This window comes from Coturnix japonica, chromosome 18, assembly GCF_054131305.1.
Source record: "Coturnix japonica strain WE chromosome 18, WE-NBRP24, whole genome shotgun sequence".
In the NCBI taxonomy this organism is placed as follows: Eukaryota; Metazoa; Chordata; class Aves; order Galliformes; family Phasianidae; genus Coturnix; species Coturnix japonica.
In genome coordinates this window covers 6,243,052-6,257,927 of record NC_140680.1, presented here as the reverse complement: position 1 = coordinate 6,257,927, position 14,876 = coordinate 6,243,052, and the positions used below count along the sequence as shown (strand labels likewise).

At 47.4% G+C, this 14,876-nt stretch overlaps 2 protein-coding genes across 6 annotated transcripts in view; both read left to right on the top strand.

The window, feature by feature from the left end:
* Positions 1 to 379, top strand: part of WWC1 (WW and C2 domain containing 1) — a 55,985-nt gene extending 55,606 nt beyond the window's left edge. For all 4 annotated transcript variants that reach the window (XM_015875920.3, XM_085518824.1, XM_015875919.3 and 1 more), the window contains one exon: positions 53 to 379. In XM_015875920.3, coding sequence (XP_015731406.2) covers positions 53 to 119 — 67 coding nt within the window. In that variant the 3' untranslated portion in view covers positions 120 to 379. The remainder of the gene's footprint in view (positions 1 to 52) is intronic.
* Positions 380 to 738: 359 nt separating this feature from the next.
* RARS1 (arginyl-tRNA synthetase 1) lies at positions 739 to 14,799 on the top strand. Of its 2 annotated transcripts, XM_085518827.1 has the most exons (16): positions 739 to 794; positions 1,606 to 1,705; positions 4,051 to 4,185; positions 4,683 to 4,871; positions 7,200 to 7,311; positions 8,289 to 8,389; positions 8,877 to 8,998; positions 9,324 to 9,444; positions 9,685 to 9,814; positions 10,141 to 10,245; positions 11,161 to 11,339; positions 11,854 to 11,963; positions 12,737 to 12,842; positions 13,669 to 13,841; positions 14,088 to 14,335; positions 14,655 to 14,799. In XM_085518827.1, the coding sequence occupies exons 4-16, from the start codon at positions 4,719 to 4,721 to the stop codon at positions 14,762 to 14,764; spliced, it is 1,770 nt and encodes a 589-aa protein (XP_085374953.1). In that variant the 5' UTR covers positions 739 to 794; positions 1,606 to 1,705; positions 4,051 to 4,185; positions 4,683 to 4,718; the 3' UTR covers positions 14,765 to 14,799. The 2 variants fall into 2 exon arrangements, with proteins under 2 accessions (XP_085374953.1, XP_015731412.2); XM_015875926.2 differs by lacking the exon at positions 1,606 to 1,705.
* The last annotated feature ends 77 nt before the right edge of the window (positions 14,800 to 14,876 follow it).

The window sequence follows — 14,876 nt, the reverse complement described above, 5'->3', positions numbered from 1 at the left end:
TATGTTTCTGGCCATACCTGAATGGCACTAACAGCTGATCATTTCCTTCTAGAGAGAAAATGGCCTTTTTCACCCGGCCCAGGATAAACATTCCAGCGCTGTGTGCGGATGACGTGTGATCACCATGGAGTATTTGCTTTTGGGACACTAAGATGCTGCAGTTGGTTTTTGTTTCTGTTTTTGCAGTTATTTATGTGGTGTATGAAGGTACCGAGGCGCCTTTTTTACGTTACGAGCTTCTGTCAGTGCGTGGATGTTTTTAAGGACTTCAGGTCGACGTCCGTCATCACAGAAACCAGCATTAAAGCGACGGGATTGTATAGTTTGTATATTTAGGGGATGTATTTTTGGGAAAATAGAATTTTAACTCGGAACAAAAGCAGCCATCAGGTGCTGTCCTTCAATGACGCTGTGGGACTTTTTGTACAGCTCGGCCTTTTAGCAGCGGGGCTGTGTGTGTGCGGGGCAGCCCCGTGTGCGTGCGGTGAGCGGGGCCAGGGGCCGTGTGAGCACTGTGGGGCCGCAGTGTGAGCGCTGTGGGGCCGCAGCACCCGTTGAAGCTGCGGGCGGAGGGTGTCGGTGTGTAATGTAATAAAGTGCCGTCCCACACACACACACACACACACACGTGGCTCCCTCCTGCTCTCCTCTCCCTCGTACCTCGCCGCCCTCCCATCCGCCAGGGGGCGCTGTGTCTCGAATCAACGCTTCCACTTCCTTCCGCTCCCACCCGCTCCCGCAGTGGGATGATGGAGGCCCGCGTGGCGCAGGCGGCGGCCCGGCTGGAGCGGCAGGTGGGGGCGGGGAGCGGAGCGGGGCGGCCCGCAGCTCGGAACGGAGATTCTATGGGCTGTGAATGGCCTCGGGGGGCGGTGAAGGGGGGAAGAACAGTGCCGGGAGGTGGTGGGGGCGTTAAACAAAGAGAAGCGTTGAGATAATAAACCTGTTTGCTGAATGCGTGCAGCTCCTCGTGTTTCCCTTTGTAGCTGCTGAGAGAGGAAAGGAGGCTCAGGGCTGAGCCATCGTCCCAGCTCGGGACACCCCTGTGGGGCTGCGGGGTTCATTTGTTCTTCAGGAAAGTGGGTCTGCAAAGAAAACAGCTGCTCAGTGCTCAGCTGATGTGCTCAGTAACACAGGGAGGCAGGAGGAGCAATAGAACCACACGGGAGGTGAGAAAGGAATGGGAACAAGGTGTTCCTAATGTGCATAGTCAGCCATTTGCTTCCCCATTTTGTTAATGCAGTGGAGTAAAACATTTCTGGACATTAGGGAGTATTACTTTTCAGAAAGAGTAGTCAGGCATTGGAATGCACTGCCCAGGGAGGTGGTGGAGTCACCGACCATGGGAGTGTTCAAGAAACACTTGGATGTGGTGCTGAGGAATATGATTTAGCCTGGAAGTATTGGGAATGGTTGGACTAGATGATCTTCTAGGTCTTTTCCAACCTTGATAATTCTGTGAGTCTGTGAAAACTGTCGATCCAGAGACTGAAACATGTACAAGTTCAGTGATAATTCAGTAGAGCCTGAATTAAACGCTCACACAAAATACAAGGGTTAGTTTGGTGTTTTTGGACAAGCTGTAGTTTTTTTTTGTATTTACAGGTGAGGGGAAGATTGCTAGTGCTCAGCTGACCAAAGAGCCCTTGGAGATGTCAGCATGGCTTCATGCAATTCCCGCAGCTCCTTGTGAGGTGGTCATCAGGTATAACCTGTACTGACAAGTTGTGATGCATCCAGGGCTGTGCAGGTTGAGCAGGGGATGGAGCTTTATTCCTGGAACAGCAGCTTTCCCTTCCTTCTCTCAGTTACTTTGCAGATCACAGCCATAGTGCTGTTGTGTTTTCTCCCTCCATCCCTCAGAATATACTGTAGGAAAGGAGCTGCAAGGGACATCAGTGCTTTAATGTAGCTATTTATTTTTTAGCCAGGTTTCAGGGTTTATATCCCTTTAACAATACGCAGTGTTCACAGGTGATTTGCTAGACTTATTTACAGGCTTATAGCAGGTTGTTCTGATTAAGGGTGTTTGTAATGTGTGTGTGCAAAGACTTTCTCAGGTGAGCTTAATGACGGGTGTGGGGTCGTGCTGCTGGCCCAGCCCAGCCTTTCCCATCCTGGCCTCTGTTCTGGAACATGATGTACTGCCTGCTGATTTTCAGCCTTTCTGCTCAGTGGTTCCAAATGAGATAATTCATCCTCTGTGTTCGCTGTTGAGGAACAAAAAAAAAAAAGGAAACTTATGTGGCAGCAGTAAAGGTTGGGTGGGCAGCCAGAGAGCAGGTGGATGCAGGACTTAACAGATAGTGTGACCTTGAGAGTAGAACATGATCTTTGTGTTCACCCTAAAGGACATTCCAGGTTTTTTGAGTGTAGATGAGTTTAAATGGCAATTATTTGTTTTGCTGCTCCAGCATTGCTCTGTGTCACTTGTTGCTATAGTGCTTACTTAAATTGACAGTAAAACAGTCATGAAATAACACAGTGAAATCTCTCAGGCTATTTTAATATGAAGTTCAATCTGGAAATTTGTCAAGCAGATCTATAAGTTACATGAAACGCCAGCAAGTCAACGGAGTAAGAAAAGCTTTAAGTAGGGAAAGCATATTTTCTCTTGAGTAAGTGGGAGGAAAGGTATGTGAAAGCAAAGGGGTCTGCCTTGGGTTTCAATAGAGAAGTAATAAGATAGAAAAGAGCAGCTGAGATGGGCTGTTTGAAGCAGTTTTGCTTGAGGAGGAGGACACTTTGGGGCTGTAGAAGAGTTGTGCTGGAAGCACTGAATCTGAAATACAAATGACCTCGGAAGTTTTCAAAAGCTTTCCAGCTTGCTCTGCAGATGGAGCAATTTTAAGATCACTTTGGCCCAGCTCAGAAGTTCTGAGCGTCTGCAGTTCTGGTGGCACCTGTGGGAGCTGCTGTTCAGGTGGAGATACTGGGCCAGAAGTCTGGATGACCCAGATTTTGTTTCCTTAATTAAAAAATCATTGAATCATTGAATCACAAGGTTTCATCCTCTGGGAGAGAATGTTCCAATTGTTTAAAGAGCAAAAAGCAAACGAGCCCTTTTTATAAGGTTTGGCAGCATATTTGTCTATGATAATAGCCTGAGCTGCTTCCTGCTGGGAGCAAGTTGGTGGCCCAGATCCTGCCAGGGTCATATGAGGGGTCAGGATGGGGAGCGTGGCCTCCTAGAGCTGCCGCATGTATTTCCAGCAGCACCCTGACTTCTCTTTGTGGAGCAGGTTACAGGGGAGGTGGACAGCAGAGATGAAGCTTATCAGATCTGGGTTCCTTGGGGCTGGGAGAGGGAAGTGGCTGCTCCCTGCAGCGGCATTGGGCTGCTGGGCTGCGTGCTTACACCTGGGCTCTGAGGTCAAGAGGGGCAAGGAGAGCAGTGGGTGATGCTGCTGCAAAGAGTTCATTGGCTGTACAGAGCACAAACATGAAGGGCAGCTGGAAGCTGAAGCTCGTTAATTTGGAGTGTAAAAGTCCATCTGAAATTCTCAGTTTCTGCCAAGCACCCCATGGCAGTTTTAAGAAGCCACTGTGGCCACTTGGGAGTACATATGCAGAGAGCTGGGAGCAAGCACACACTGCAGGCCGGGCTCACACCTCACCATGAGCTCATGGGTTGCATCAGTGGTGGTTTCATCCTCTGGGAGAGTAAATGTGGCCCAGCTTTAGAAGTGGTGGAACTGGATGACGCCTGAAGGAGGCGTCGGGGAATTTGGAGTCACAGTGTTGGATTTCTTTACTGAATTAAGAAAAAGAAAAAGCTGGAGGAAATGCTTTAAGAATGTATTTTCTTAGCCTAACCGGTTGTCTTCCTCACACTTCTGTTTGTAGATCAGTAAGCTAATTGTTACCTCACTGTCCCATGTTTTGGGCACAAATAGAAACCACCTTTAAACAAGAATTGTTTGGCATTACTTGACTTGCTTGTGTTAGTTGTTACTTTATGAGGCAGGACTGGACCTGAGGTCCTGCATTCCCCACCTGCTGTTCCCCTTCTCCAAGACCCACAGTGTGTCCATCTCACGTGCTTTTCAGGAAAACGAGATTAAGTCACTGACTGCGGAAATTGAGCATCTGAAGAACTTCGGGTGCCTGGGAGTCTCCCCGAGTTTGGAAGGGCTGCGAGACGAAAACGCAAAGCTGAAGTATCGGTTGAGTTTCCTTCAGAAGGTAAGGGATGGAGAGTGAATGGGTTTGCTCTGTCATAGAAAGGAAATAAAACTGACAAAATAATGTCCGTTTGTTACAGCTGGTGGTGTGTGATCGAATTCTGACATCTTAGCTGTTGATTGTGCTTTAGATATTTCTTGGTTCCTTAAACAAAATGTGACTTTATGAAGGATGTCAGTAGGTTTATAAGCCCACGCTGTCCTATCTCCAATGGTCGTGCAGCTGCAGCCCAGCTGCTCTGCCAGAATCACTGACAGGTGCGTGAGAAATAAAACACAGCACTGCGTTCAGGGAAGTGTCTGGGTGGTGATGTTCAAAGGGAGGTGTATGTCCTGAACCTCATCATTTCCATGTTGCATATGTTGCTCTTGTACCTGGAGGTGCCAGCCAGACCTTTCAGTCATGCTCTGCCAGGCAGCCAAGGAGAAAAGCAGGATGTGACTGTTCTGTATGTGCTGTGTACTGTGAGTAGAGCTTTCTGTATTTTGTTTTTCCAGAGCCTTCAAGAGGAACGAAATAAAACAGTGAAAAGCATGATTAATATCAACAGCTGTCTTCAGGAGATCTTTGGAGCTGCCATTCAGGCTGCTTACCCAGAGCTGGAAAACCCTCCACTGGTGGTGACACCAAGTCAGCAGCCCAAGTTTGGGGATTATCAGTGCAACAGCGCCATGGGCATAACACAGGTAAGTCTGGTAGATCTTGCAAAGAGAAAGAAGCTGGGAGTGTTGCCTGCTAGAAACAAAATGGTAGACAGCCTGGTGACAGTTGCAGCATTGGACCTGATTAAGGCTTCTTACAGCCCTCTGGGGTGAGAATTCACTGAATATCTAGTGGCATTTTAGAAAGCAGACCTTTATGTCTCTTTTTAGAGTACTGTAATGAGTTGAGAATGTCTGAGTTACACGTTGCCACATTACAGCTGCCCAGTTCGTGGGAAGGAAATCACTGTGTTCCATTATTTATGATTAATTGCTTCTTAATTACTTACGTCTTTTCCATAAAATATGGAACAGAAGTTAAAAGTCATGTTTGTTTTGTTATGATATGGATGGAGGTTTTTGGGCAGCTGTATCAATGGCTTCACAGAACAGCTGAGATGTGTGTGCCAAGGAAAGAGCGGGGTTTGTAATCCTGGCAAGTACCCACAGTGTTACTTTGAAAGCTATGGTGCTGCTGGTTTGTAGAAGGTATTGGCCAAAGGGGACCCAGGCAGAGTAAGAGGCACTTCAGGCAATGCTCAGTAGGATGGGACAGTAGAGAAGTGAAACAAGGAGGTGAGGAAGAAGGTGCTACATCTTCATTTAGATGAATGAAGTGTCCACACTTGCTGCCTTTAGGGAATAGATAGACTCTTTGTAACTAGAGATCTTTGGTTTTGCAGTGTGCAGTCTCAACAGAAGCAACTTTTTTTTCTTAACATAAATACACATAAAGTTCTGCAGTCCCAGGCTGCCCTCTGTGGTGCCTGTGCATGTATCCTGGGCAGCACCGATACGTGCCAGGCAGCAGGCGCTGGGGCTGCAGTGCCAGGGCAGAAACAGCCTCCCAAAGCTGTGTCTGCCCTTGGTCTTGTTAACACGCTGCTAGCACACTGTGTCTGGGCTGGAGCCAGAGGGCTGCGCTGGGTGACTGCACCGACACAGACTTTCAGAGCTTTGCCATTTTCTGACCGCTGTTTTACCCCAATTAAGTCGCTGTTAGAATTCTTGAGCCGTCCTGGCTTCTCATTGTCAGCATTGTTCACATAACTCAGTGTCCGACCAGTCTGCTTCGAGCCAGGGCTTCAGGTTCCCCATTGTCTGTCAGCAGTACTGGAGAGTAAACGTTCCTCATGCTGGGCCTGGCTGTAGGGTTTGTTCCTTGGAAGGCATGGGAGTACTGACACATGTAGCGTAATCAATGCAGCAAAGCCAGTGGATGCAGTGCAGTCATTTCTGTGAGAGCAGTGAGTTCGGTCAGGGATCTGACCGTGCTGCAGTTACCTTTGGAGTTGGAGCATTGCTCACCACAAGCATCTGACTGAGGGCAGCCACTACGTGCAGGACAGCAGCCTCTCCCTTCCAGGCGCTGATGTGGAAACAGCCCTCACAAATGTGTATTGTTTTCATTTGAGCTTGTTAGCATATTAATACCATGGGCTTGAGCAAGGAGCTCTGCCAGTTCCTGGCAGTAGTAGGTGTGCTGGGGCTGTTTCTGGAGTGATTCAGAGGAGATTCCTGTCATCTGGTAGAACGTGCTTAGCGTAATCAGAAAGCATAGAGAAGAGAAGGCTGCGGGGTGCCTCAATGCAGCCTTCCAGTACCTAAAAAGGGAGCCTATAAACAGGAGTCGAGCCAACTGTTTGAATAGATTGATAATAGCAGGATAAGAGGAAATGGTTTTGAGTTGAAGGAGGGAAGATTTAGGTTGGATGAAAGTGGGAAGTTCTTTACTGTGAGAGTGGTGAGATGCTGGAACAGCTGCCCAGAGAGGCTATGGATACCCCATCCCTAGAGGTGTTCAAGGCCAGGTTGGATGGGGCCCTGGGCAGCCTGGTCTGGTATTAAATGGGGAGGTTGGTGGCCCTGCCTGCAGCAGCTGGGTTGGAGCTGCATGTTCCTTGAGGTCCTTTCCAACCCTGGCCATTCTGTGATTCTCTCCTTGTTTCTTGCAGGCACAACTTAAATTCTTCAGATATCTCAGACCTGCTGGCTGTTTTGATATTTAAAGAGTTAGGTCAGTGTAAAGAAATCAAAATTTGCCAAAGCACTGAACAGCCTGAAAGATTTTCTTCTGACATCCAGCCTTCGGTGTGCTGAATGTTTAGGGTCTAATTAGCCTTCTATTGTGTGGAAAGAGCTGCTCTAATCTTTAAAAGTAGCTGGAGATGTCTTCTTCCTTGGTGTGTTTATGCCTGCATTATGAGGGTAAAGGATCATGGGACTCTTCCAACACAGGAGTATCTACATTTTCTGTTTTATTTTGTGGGATGCTGTGGCGAGTTGAATTTTACTGGCTCTTTTGTGTTTCAGATACTGCTGAAAACCAGGGAACAGAAGGTTAGTCCAAGGGAGATTGCTGAGAAAATAACAAAACATATTCCTGCGAACGAATGCATTGAGAAGGTGGAAATTGCTGGTCCCGGTATGATACTTCACGTTACACCACTTCTATGTTAGAAAGCAAAGGGTGGTTTTGTGCTGTATGGGAGCTGAGATGAGTTTGACTCACCTCATTTACAGTTGATGTTATGAGATGAATTAGCTTGGTGAGCTTCATAGCCCTTACATTTCCGCAGCAGCAGATCTAGCTCTGTTTCACATCGGTTGGTGCGGCCCCAACCCCTTCAGAAATTTTTCCACTTAAGGGATTGGTTGTGCACCTTGAATATCAGTGGGCAGGGATGGGGTCACAGTCATACGAAATGAATGCAAAAATTGCTATGTCCTCATCCAAGACCCAGCATGTCTGCTGTTGCTTCAGGGGTATGGGGCAGGCCTTGCCCTTTTGGCACTGAGATGCTGCAGGAGCCTGGAAGTAAGTTATTAACTGCTGCATTTGTTTTGTCCTTGGGACTTAAGTAGAAATAGGAGGGCTCATATTCCTTAGGGCAGAAGACAAAGATAATGTGGCACAGGCCTGGAGGGGGGCTCGAGCAATTCATTCATTTGTTCACACTTGTTCTACAAGCATAAATTATGGCAAATGTAACTACATTTTAGGATGTTACTTTAAGAAAATAAATAAAAGGAATATTAAAAATAGCAGGAGTTGTTTTTTGCATTCTGGAAACCCTGATAAGATTATTTATTTTCTAAGAAAGTTTTATAGGTTCAGCTGAGTGACAGTGTGCTGAAAGGAGTTGTGGGTGGTCACACAGTCTCTGCTGCAGTAATGGGCATCATTGTGTGGAACAGGCTCTTTTAATCTGGGTGCAGGAGCTGTCTTCTAGTGACAGCTTCATTCTGCTGTTGCTGGAGTAAAGCTTTGTTTAGTCGAGATGACTTCTTAGGCTCTTGTCCTCAATGTGAGGAAAGAGAAATCCAAGGGGAGAAAAGAGTAAGTGTGGTTCAAGGCACTTTAGAAGCTCCAACACTCATTGCTGATTTTCTCCTCTAAAGGTTTTATCAACGTCCATCTGCGGAAGGATTTTGTATCAAAGCAGCTGAGCAGTTTATTAATGAATGGAGTTCAACCACCAGCTATTGGCAAAAGGAAAAGGGTATGGATGGCAGTAAGCAGAGACGGGCATCTTGCACCCATAGGGATGAAGCAAGTGCCAGACTGCAGGCAGCTTTCGAGTCCTGCTCCTTCCTCCCGAAAGTGATTTGTTGGATGAATGGCCGTGTCAGCTGGTCATTACAGTGACATTTATGTGACTTTAGGATGGGGGGCCATGGGTGGCACACATGTACCAGCTGTGGTCTCTGCGGTGCTGGTGGTTGAGGGACAGGGGTGTTCCAGGGCTCCTTGGGGACAATGTGCTGTGCCCAGATCGGTCTGGGACTGATCCCTGACCCTCTGGGGGAGATGTAGCAGAGACCTGGATTGAAGTTTGCTGTGAGGTCCCACATGGGCTGCTCTGCTGCCCTGTGCTGCCAGCAGCGCATGCCTCCCTCCGCCCACCCAACAAAATCCACATGAAACACGTGAGATATGGTTAATGGCTGTTGCCTTTATTCATTTTTTCCTTCTGTACCATGTCTAAGGTGATAGTGGATTTCTCCTCCCCTAACATTGCAAAGGAGATGCATGTTGGTCACCTGCGGTCCACCATCATCGGAGAAAGTATGTGCCGCCTCTTTGAGTTTGCAGGTCATGATGTGCTGAGGTGAGAGTTGCTTTTTGGGTGGGATGAGGTTCTTTGGCTACATTTCTACAGTAACTCTCTGTACTTTGGTCGGTGATTTGATCTTTATAAGCACGTAAAAAAGTAGTCCTTGATGTGCAGTAAGGTTTGAAACAGAGCAAGTGTAGTGAGGTGAGGAGTCAAGATGGGCAGCAGCTTCATTTCCATGAAGCAGGGGCAGAACTTGCCTGGTGCTGGTTTCTCTTGATACGTGTTTTTTCATTTAGAATATTTGTATTTAAAACATTTGTGTTTTAAAACATATGTGTGAGAAATAGTTATTGTTGTGTTCTTTAATTGCTTCAAGGTTAAACCATTTAGGAGACTGGGGCACCCAGTTTGGAATGCTCATTGCTCACCTGCAAGACAGATTTCCAGATTACTTATCTGTTTCTCCTCCCATTGGGGATCTCCAAGCTTTTTACAAGGTATTTGTCGCAAGTAACTGTGATGTCAGCAGCTGAGAAGCAGGTTCAGCTAATAGACAATTGCATTTACCTACCAATGGTAATGAATGAAATACATTATCATCTGGTCTCTAGTTGTCCACGTGGGGAATGATTAAAGGACCTGTGTTGTGAGATGAGCATGATTTGGGAGTGTGTTGTGGATGTTGTTTTTCGAGGGAAAAACCAGTTGCTTCATTCACACAGTGTGTTTTACCGTAGGAATCCAAGAGGAGATTTGACACAGAGGAGGAATTTAAGAAGCGAGCGTACCAGTGTGTGGTGCTGCTGCAGAGCAAAGACCCGGACTTCATTAAAGCCTGGCAGCTGATCTGCGACGTGTCGCGGAAAGGTGACTGCCACATTCACAGCCGTGGCTCAGCAGTTGGACAGTGCAGTTTTTCTCACCATCCTCTAGTTTTCTTGATGAAGTCACTGCCACTTTGTTGTCACGGGTTTGGAGAACAGGGTTTATGCAGCCAAAGAACTGGCCTGTCTGTGGAAAAGTTCAGTTAAAGCCTTTGTCTCCTTGGTCTAGTCTGAGTCCTTCTCTGATAGCTTGACCAAGAGACAGAGAACATATTTAGGGGTTTGCTGTGTCTGTTAGTAAATATGTGCCACTAAAATTCCCACCATATGATTTAATGAAGGTATTTGTAATTTGTTTTCTTCCTCAAGAGTTCCAGAAAATCTACAACTGCCTGGATATCACACTTACAGAGAGAGGGGAGTCGTTCTACCAAGATATGATGAAAGACATCATCAAAGAATTTGAAGATAAAGGTGAGGCTTTTTGTCTTGGAACCAGGAATTCTGCAGCGGTAACTTCACTCATAGCCACCGAGGCTTGGGACTGGCATGCAGAGAGGTGTGTGTTCCCTGCACCTTGCTCTTTTTCTCAGCAGCAATTTCTGAGTGGGTCTTTGGTGGAATTTCCTCACAAAGAAGCGTGAGCAGAACTGACTTTTGCATATATCACTGCAGAAAGACTGAATCTGTCCTGCAGACAGCAGAAGTAGTTTAAGTAGTTTGTAAGGGATAATTGTGGGCAATAGCACGAGATACTGCTGGAGTTTATCTTTACCAGTGTGTCCTTCTTAGTGTTGTGGCTATAGAATCACAGAATTGCAGGAAAACTTGCATCAGAGAAATTCCCATGCAAAGGCAGGTGGCACTTTTGGTTCACATTGACTCTGAGACACACAGGAATAAAGTGGACTGTAATGAGTTGATAGTTTTATGTGCTTCTGTGTAGATTTTGCATGTATTGAGTGTCACCATCTGTATTGTTCTAACTAGTCTTATCCCTTAAATATGTTGCACATCTCCATACAGCTTCAGCTGCCTTTGGTGCTGTCTTTTGTAAAGCTGTTTTTGTGGCTGCACAGGTAGAGCTGAGCACCAGTGATGTGAGTCTTTAAATCCAAATAATTCTCTTTTGGAAAGGGCAGAGTGGTAAACATCTGCCTTCTTGTGCAGTCTGGAGTTCTGGAAGGGCAACACATAACCTGACTTGGCTGGCAAAGGAGTTCTCACTTAGACTTGGGGTTTGCTTGTCTTCTTCATATTGTGAGACATTAAATATTTGTCAGTGTGCATGGACTTTTGATAGCATCAGAACAGGAGATGTTTCAGGTATGGTGCCCCCCAGCCTCCCCATGAGATATGACCCAATGCAATATTCCATTGCTTTTCTAGGCTTTGTCCAGGTGGATGATGGCCGGAAGGTTGTCTTTGTCCCAGGTTTCTCTGTCCCGCTGACAATCATGAAGTCAGATGGAGGTTACACATATGACACGTCTGACTTGGCTGCACTTAGACACAGGCTGCTTGAAGAGAAGGGTGATATCCTGATCTATGTTGTCGACAGTGGCCAGGTGAGTATGTCAGTCTGTTCTGTCACTGCTGGTACAGATGATCAAAGATCTCATAAGTAACAAGCACAACAATAAGTTAGATTAGAACTCCTCTGTAAGGTTTTCCATGTGCTGTATTGGCTTTTGACCTTAGTGTTATAATGGTGAATCTGGTGTGCTGACTGGTGGCCTCTTTGAAGAGCCCTGGAACCAAACGATGTGCAGTCACCACTGGCAATCACAGTCTGAAATGAGAGATGTGCTGTGTATATCTACATGTAGCCTTACCTGAGGAAATGCAAGATTGTCAGTGCTTTATCTGAGCAGTGATAAAAGTTTGCTGTTTGCTGCTTCTGTAAGCCCAGCGAGTTCTTGGAAAGGTTAAACTTTCTGAAGCAGAATGTTTCTGGGGAGCAAAAAATATTTCAAGTCTTGTTGTCACAGCAGCATTGTAAAGGCAATGGGAGTAAGTGACAAGAAAGCCATCCCCAGAAGAGTGGGTGGTGAACTGGTTGTTGATCTTTCTTCCCTGCAGTCGGTGCATTTGCAAACAATATTTGCAGCTGGACAGATGATCGGCTGGTATGACCCCAAAGTAACCAGAATCACCCATGCTGCATTCGGAGTGGTGCTGGGAGAAGACAAGTAAGTCTCTGGATGTAGTTTTTCCTCTGAGTGTGCTCCAAAGAGGATGTTTGATTGAGTGCAGAAGACTTTTGCTCGCTTATTGACAAGTATATATTTGATATGGCACATCAGGGCCCTTTGATTGCACATAGACAGCGGTGTTAAGTAAGTCCGGTCTGGCTTCTGCTGCCTGGTATCTGGGGAGAGGGCTGTGACTTGGCTGGTGGAAGTGCAGATGAAGGCACTGCAAATACTGGAGATGGCAGCAGTAGGGGCCACAATGTCCTTTTTTTTTGGCCTGCCCTGAAGAAGGTGGAATAAAATTTGGGAAAAGGACATCAGTGTCCTGGTGTGCAGGCCATGCCCTTGTGCTCCAGAGGTGTTCTTGTGTCTCATTTAAGTTAAGAAGTTAAATTGCAGTTAGACCAGTGTGTACTGCAGTCGTGTAATGTTGCAGACCGAGTGGTTTTGCTGAGGGCTTGTTACACAAGTAAAGATGCCTTGCTGGATTTAAGTCTTGCACTGGTATTTTGTCCAGCCTGATGGCTGGGACTGCGACAGTTCTGATTCTTGGAGCCTTCCCTGTCTGTCCCGCCCCACTCCCAGCTACCCCATGTATGTTGTCAGACTTGTACACCTCTCATGCAGTTTGTCTGGTGCCCAGTTCTTCACTACAAAGGGATGTACGTGCCTTTTTAATTAGCCAGAGGTGTGTGTTTGTTAGCAGTGGAAATCCATGGGAGCACTTTGCCTCATGTGCAGGTGGTCATGTTGGCTGTGTGTGTTTACAGGAAGAAGTTCAAAACGCGCTCAGGGGACACAGTGCGTCTTACAGATCTTCTGGAAGAAGGGCTGAAACGAGCCATGGACAAACTGAAAGACAAGGAGCGGGACAAGGTAGCTGATCTTCCCAGAGAAACACCCAGATTTGCTCACAGATGTAAAATTTCTACATTTTGGAAGTGATCTTAGACTATGGATGCAGCCAGGTTGCATGGCAGGGTGCTGTGGGATTACTCCAGCATCAGTGCTGTTACTTATTTGGAAGCAGTTGGACAGGGTGCTCTCTTTGAGAAAGGTGGGCAACCCTGGATACATGGCAGCAAGGTGTGAACTGCAGGCAGTGTGCTGGCCCTGCAGCTGGTACCAGTTAGGCTGCAGGGATATGGCACCTGTGACTCCCCCAGGGTGCAGCAGGTGGTGGTAGTTGATGAGAGCTGCAGGCTTGGCCTGCTGGGTTTAATGCCTTCTGGTGATGGATGGTTGCAGAGCTGCAGGGGACTCTGGTGTCAGGCTTCACCCTTTCCCTTCAACAGTGTTTGCTGGAAGCTTTTGCTTAAAAGTATTTCATCTGTCTTAGATGGCTTGAAGAGAACTGGACAGGGTGGGCCACAGAATGGAACACAGGGACCAGATGGTCCAAGCACTGTGTGAAGCAGTGGAATTGGGAAGCATGGCTCCTCCTTGCTGTGCTGAAAGCTCCCTTTTAAATGGAAACACCAGGAAGCATAGGAATAATGCTTCCAATAAAGCACCACAAAGATCTCTGCAGACCTGAGGGCACAGATGGGGTTTTGTCCCTCATATGGAAAGGCAGCTGGGCAACATGCTGTCATGTGTCATGGTGATACAACCCCCGAGCTTGCCAGGAAAGGTGCTGGGGGTTTTAATACCAACATAGCTTTCCTCCTCTTGATCATTACCTGTTCTGAAATTACAATAGGTCCTCACACCAGAAGAGCTGAAAGCTGCCCAGATGTCAGTCGCTTTTGGATGCATTAAATACGCAGATCTCTCCCACAACAGACTAAACGACTACGTGTTCTCCTTTGACAAGATGCTGGATGACAGAGGAAATACAGCTGCTTATTTGCTGTATGCGTTCACACGGATCAGGTGAGTTGAGTGTGGTGGGAGTCATTTGAAGAATGTAGTGAATTCTGAGTCTGTAGTGCAAAGGCAGGTGGGGGGGAAGGAGGGGGTTCGTTGAATCAGTGCAGTTTAGGGGATAGTTGGCAAGAAAAGCCATCTCCAGCACTTGCTGTCATTGGAGATGGTGGCCTGTGGTACCTGGAGCAGGGTGCTGCTTTGCGAAGGTGGAAGTTGTTGCAGAGAAGCAGACCATGTTCTGGATCATTGCAGGGCTATTGCACGCCTGGCCAATATTGATGAGAAGATGCTGCGGAAAGCAGCCAGGGAGGAGGTGCTTGTCCTTGACCATGAGAAAGAGTGGAAACTGGGCAAGTGCATCCTGAGGTTCCCTGAGATTCTGCAGAAGATCCTGGACGATCTGTTACTGCATACGCTGTGTGACTACCTCTATGAGCTGGCCACCACCTTCACTGAGTTCTACGACAACTGTTACTGTGTGGAGAAGGACAGGCAGAGTGGTGAGTGCTGGCCTTGGGGTGCTGCATAAGTCATTGTGTATTGAGGTGCAGGTGAACTGCAGACAGTCTTCCCCTGTTTGGTGAAGGCTGTTGATGCCCTGCTGGCAGCTGCAGAACAAGTGCTGTCCATGGGGGAGGGCTGAAGGGGTTGGCAGAGCAGCAGACACCTGGACACAACACATGATCAGCCTGCTGGGCTGAGGAGGGGGCACGTTGTGCCCAGGGCCAGCTTGGTGGCAGACTGGTCCCCAAGAGGGAGGGCAGTGGTGGTTGATCTGAGCAGTGGCTCTGGCTCCTATGTTGGTCTCTTGTTTTGCAGGCCAGATTGTGAAGGTGAACATGTGGAGACTGCTGCTGTGCGAGGCCACTGCCACTGTCATGGCCAAGGGGTTTGACATCCTGGGAATTAAGCCTGTGGAGAGGATGTAACTGTGAGGTGACAATAAAAGGACTGACTGGCTGCATCTGTGTCTGATGGTGGCGGGGGGAGTCTAGCAAAGGAAGGTGCTGTAGGGGAGCAGCACACTGAGGGGGAAAGGGA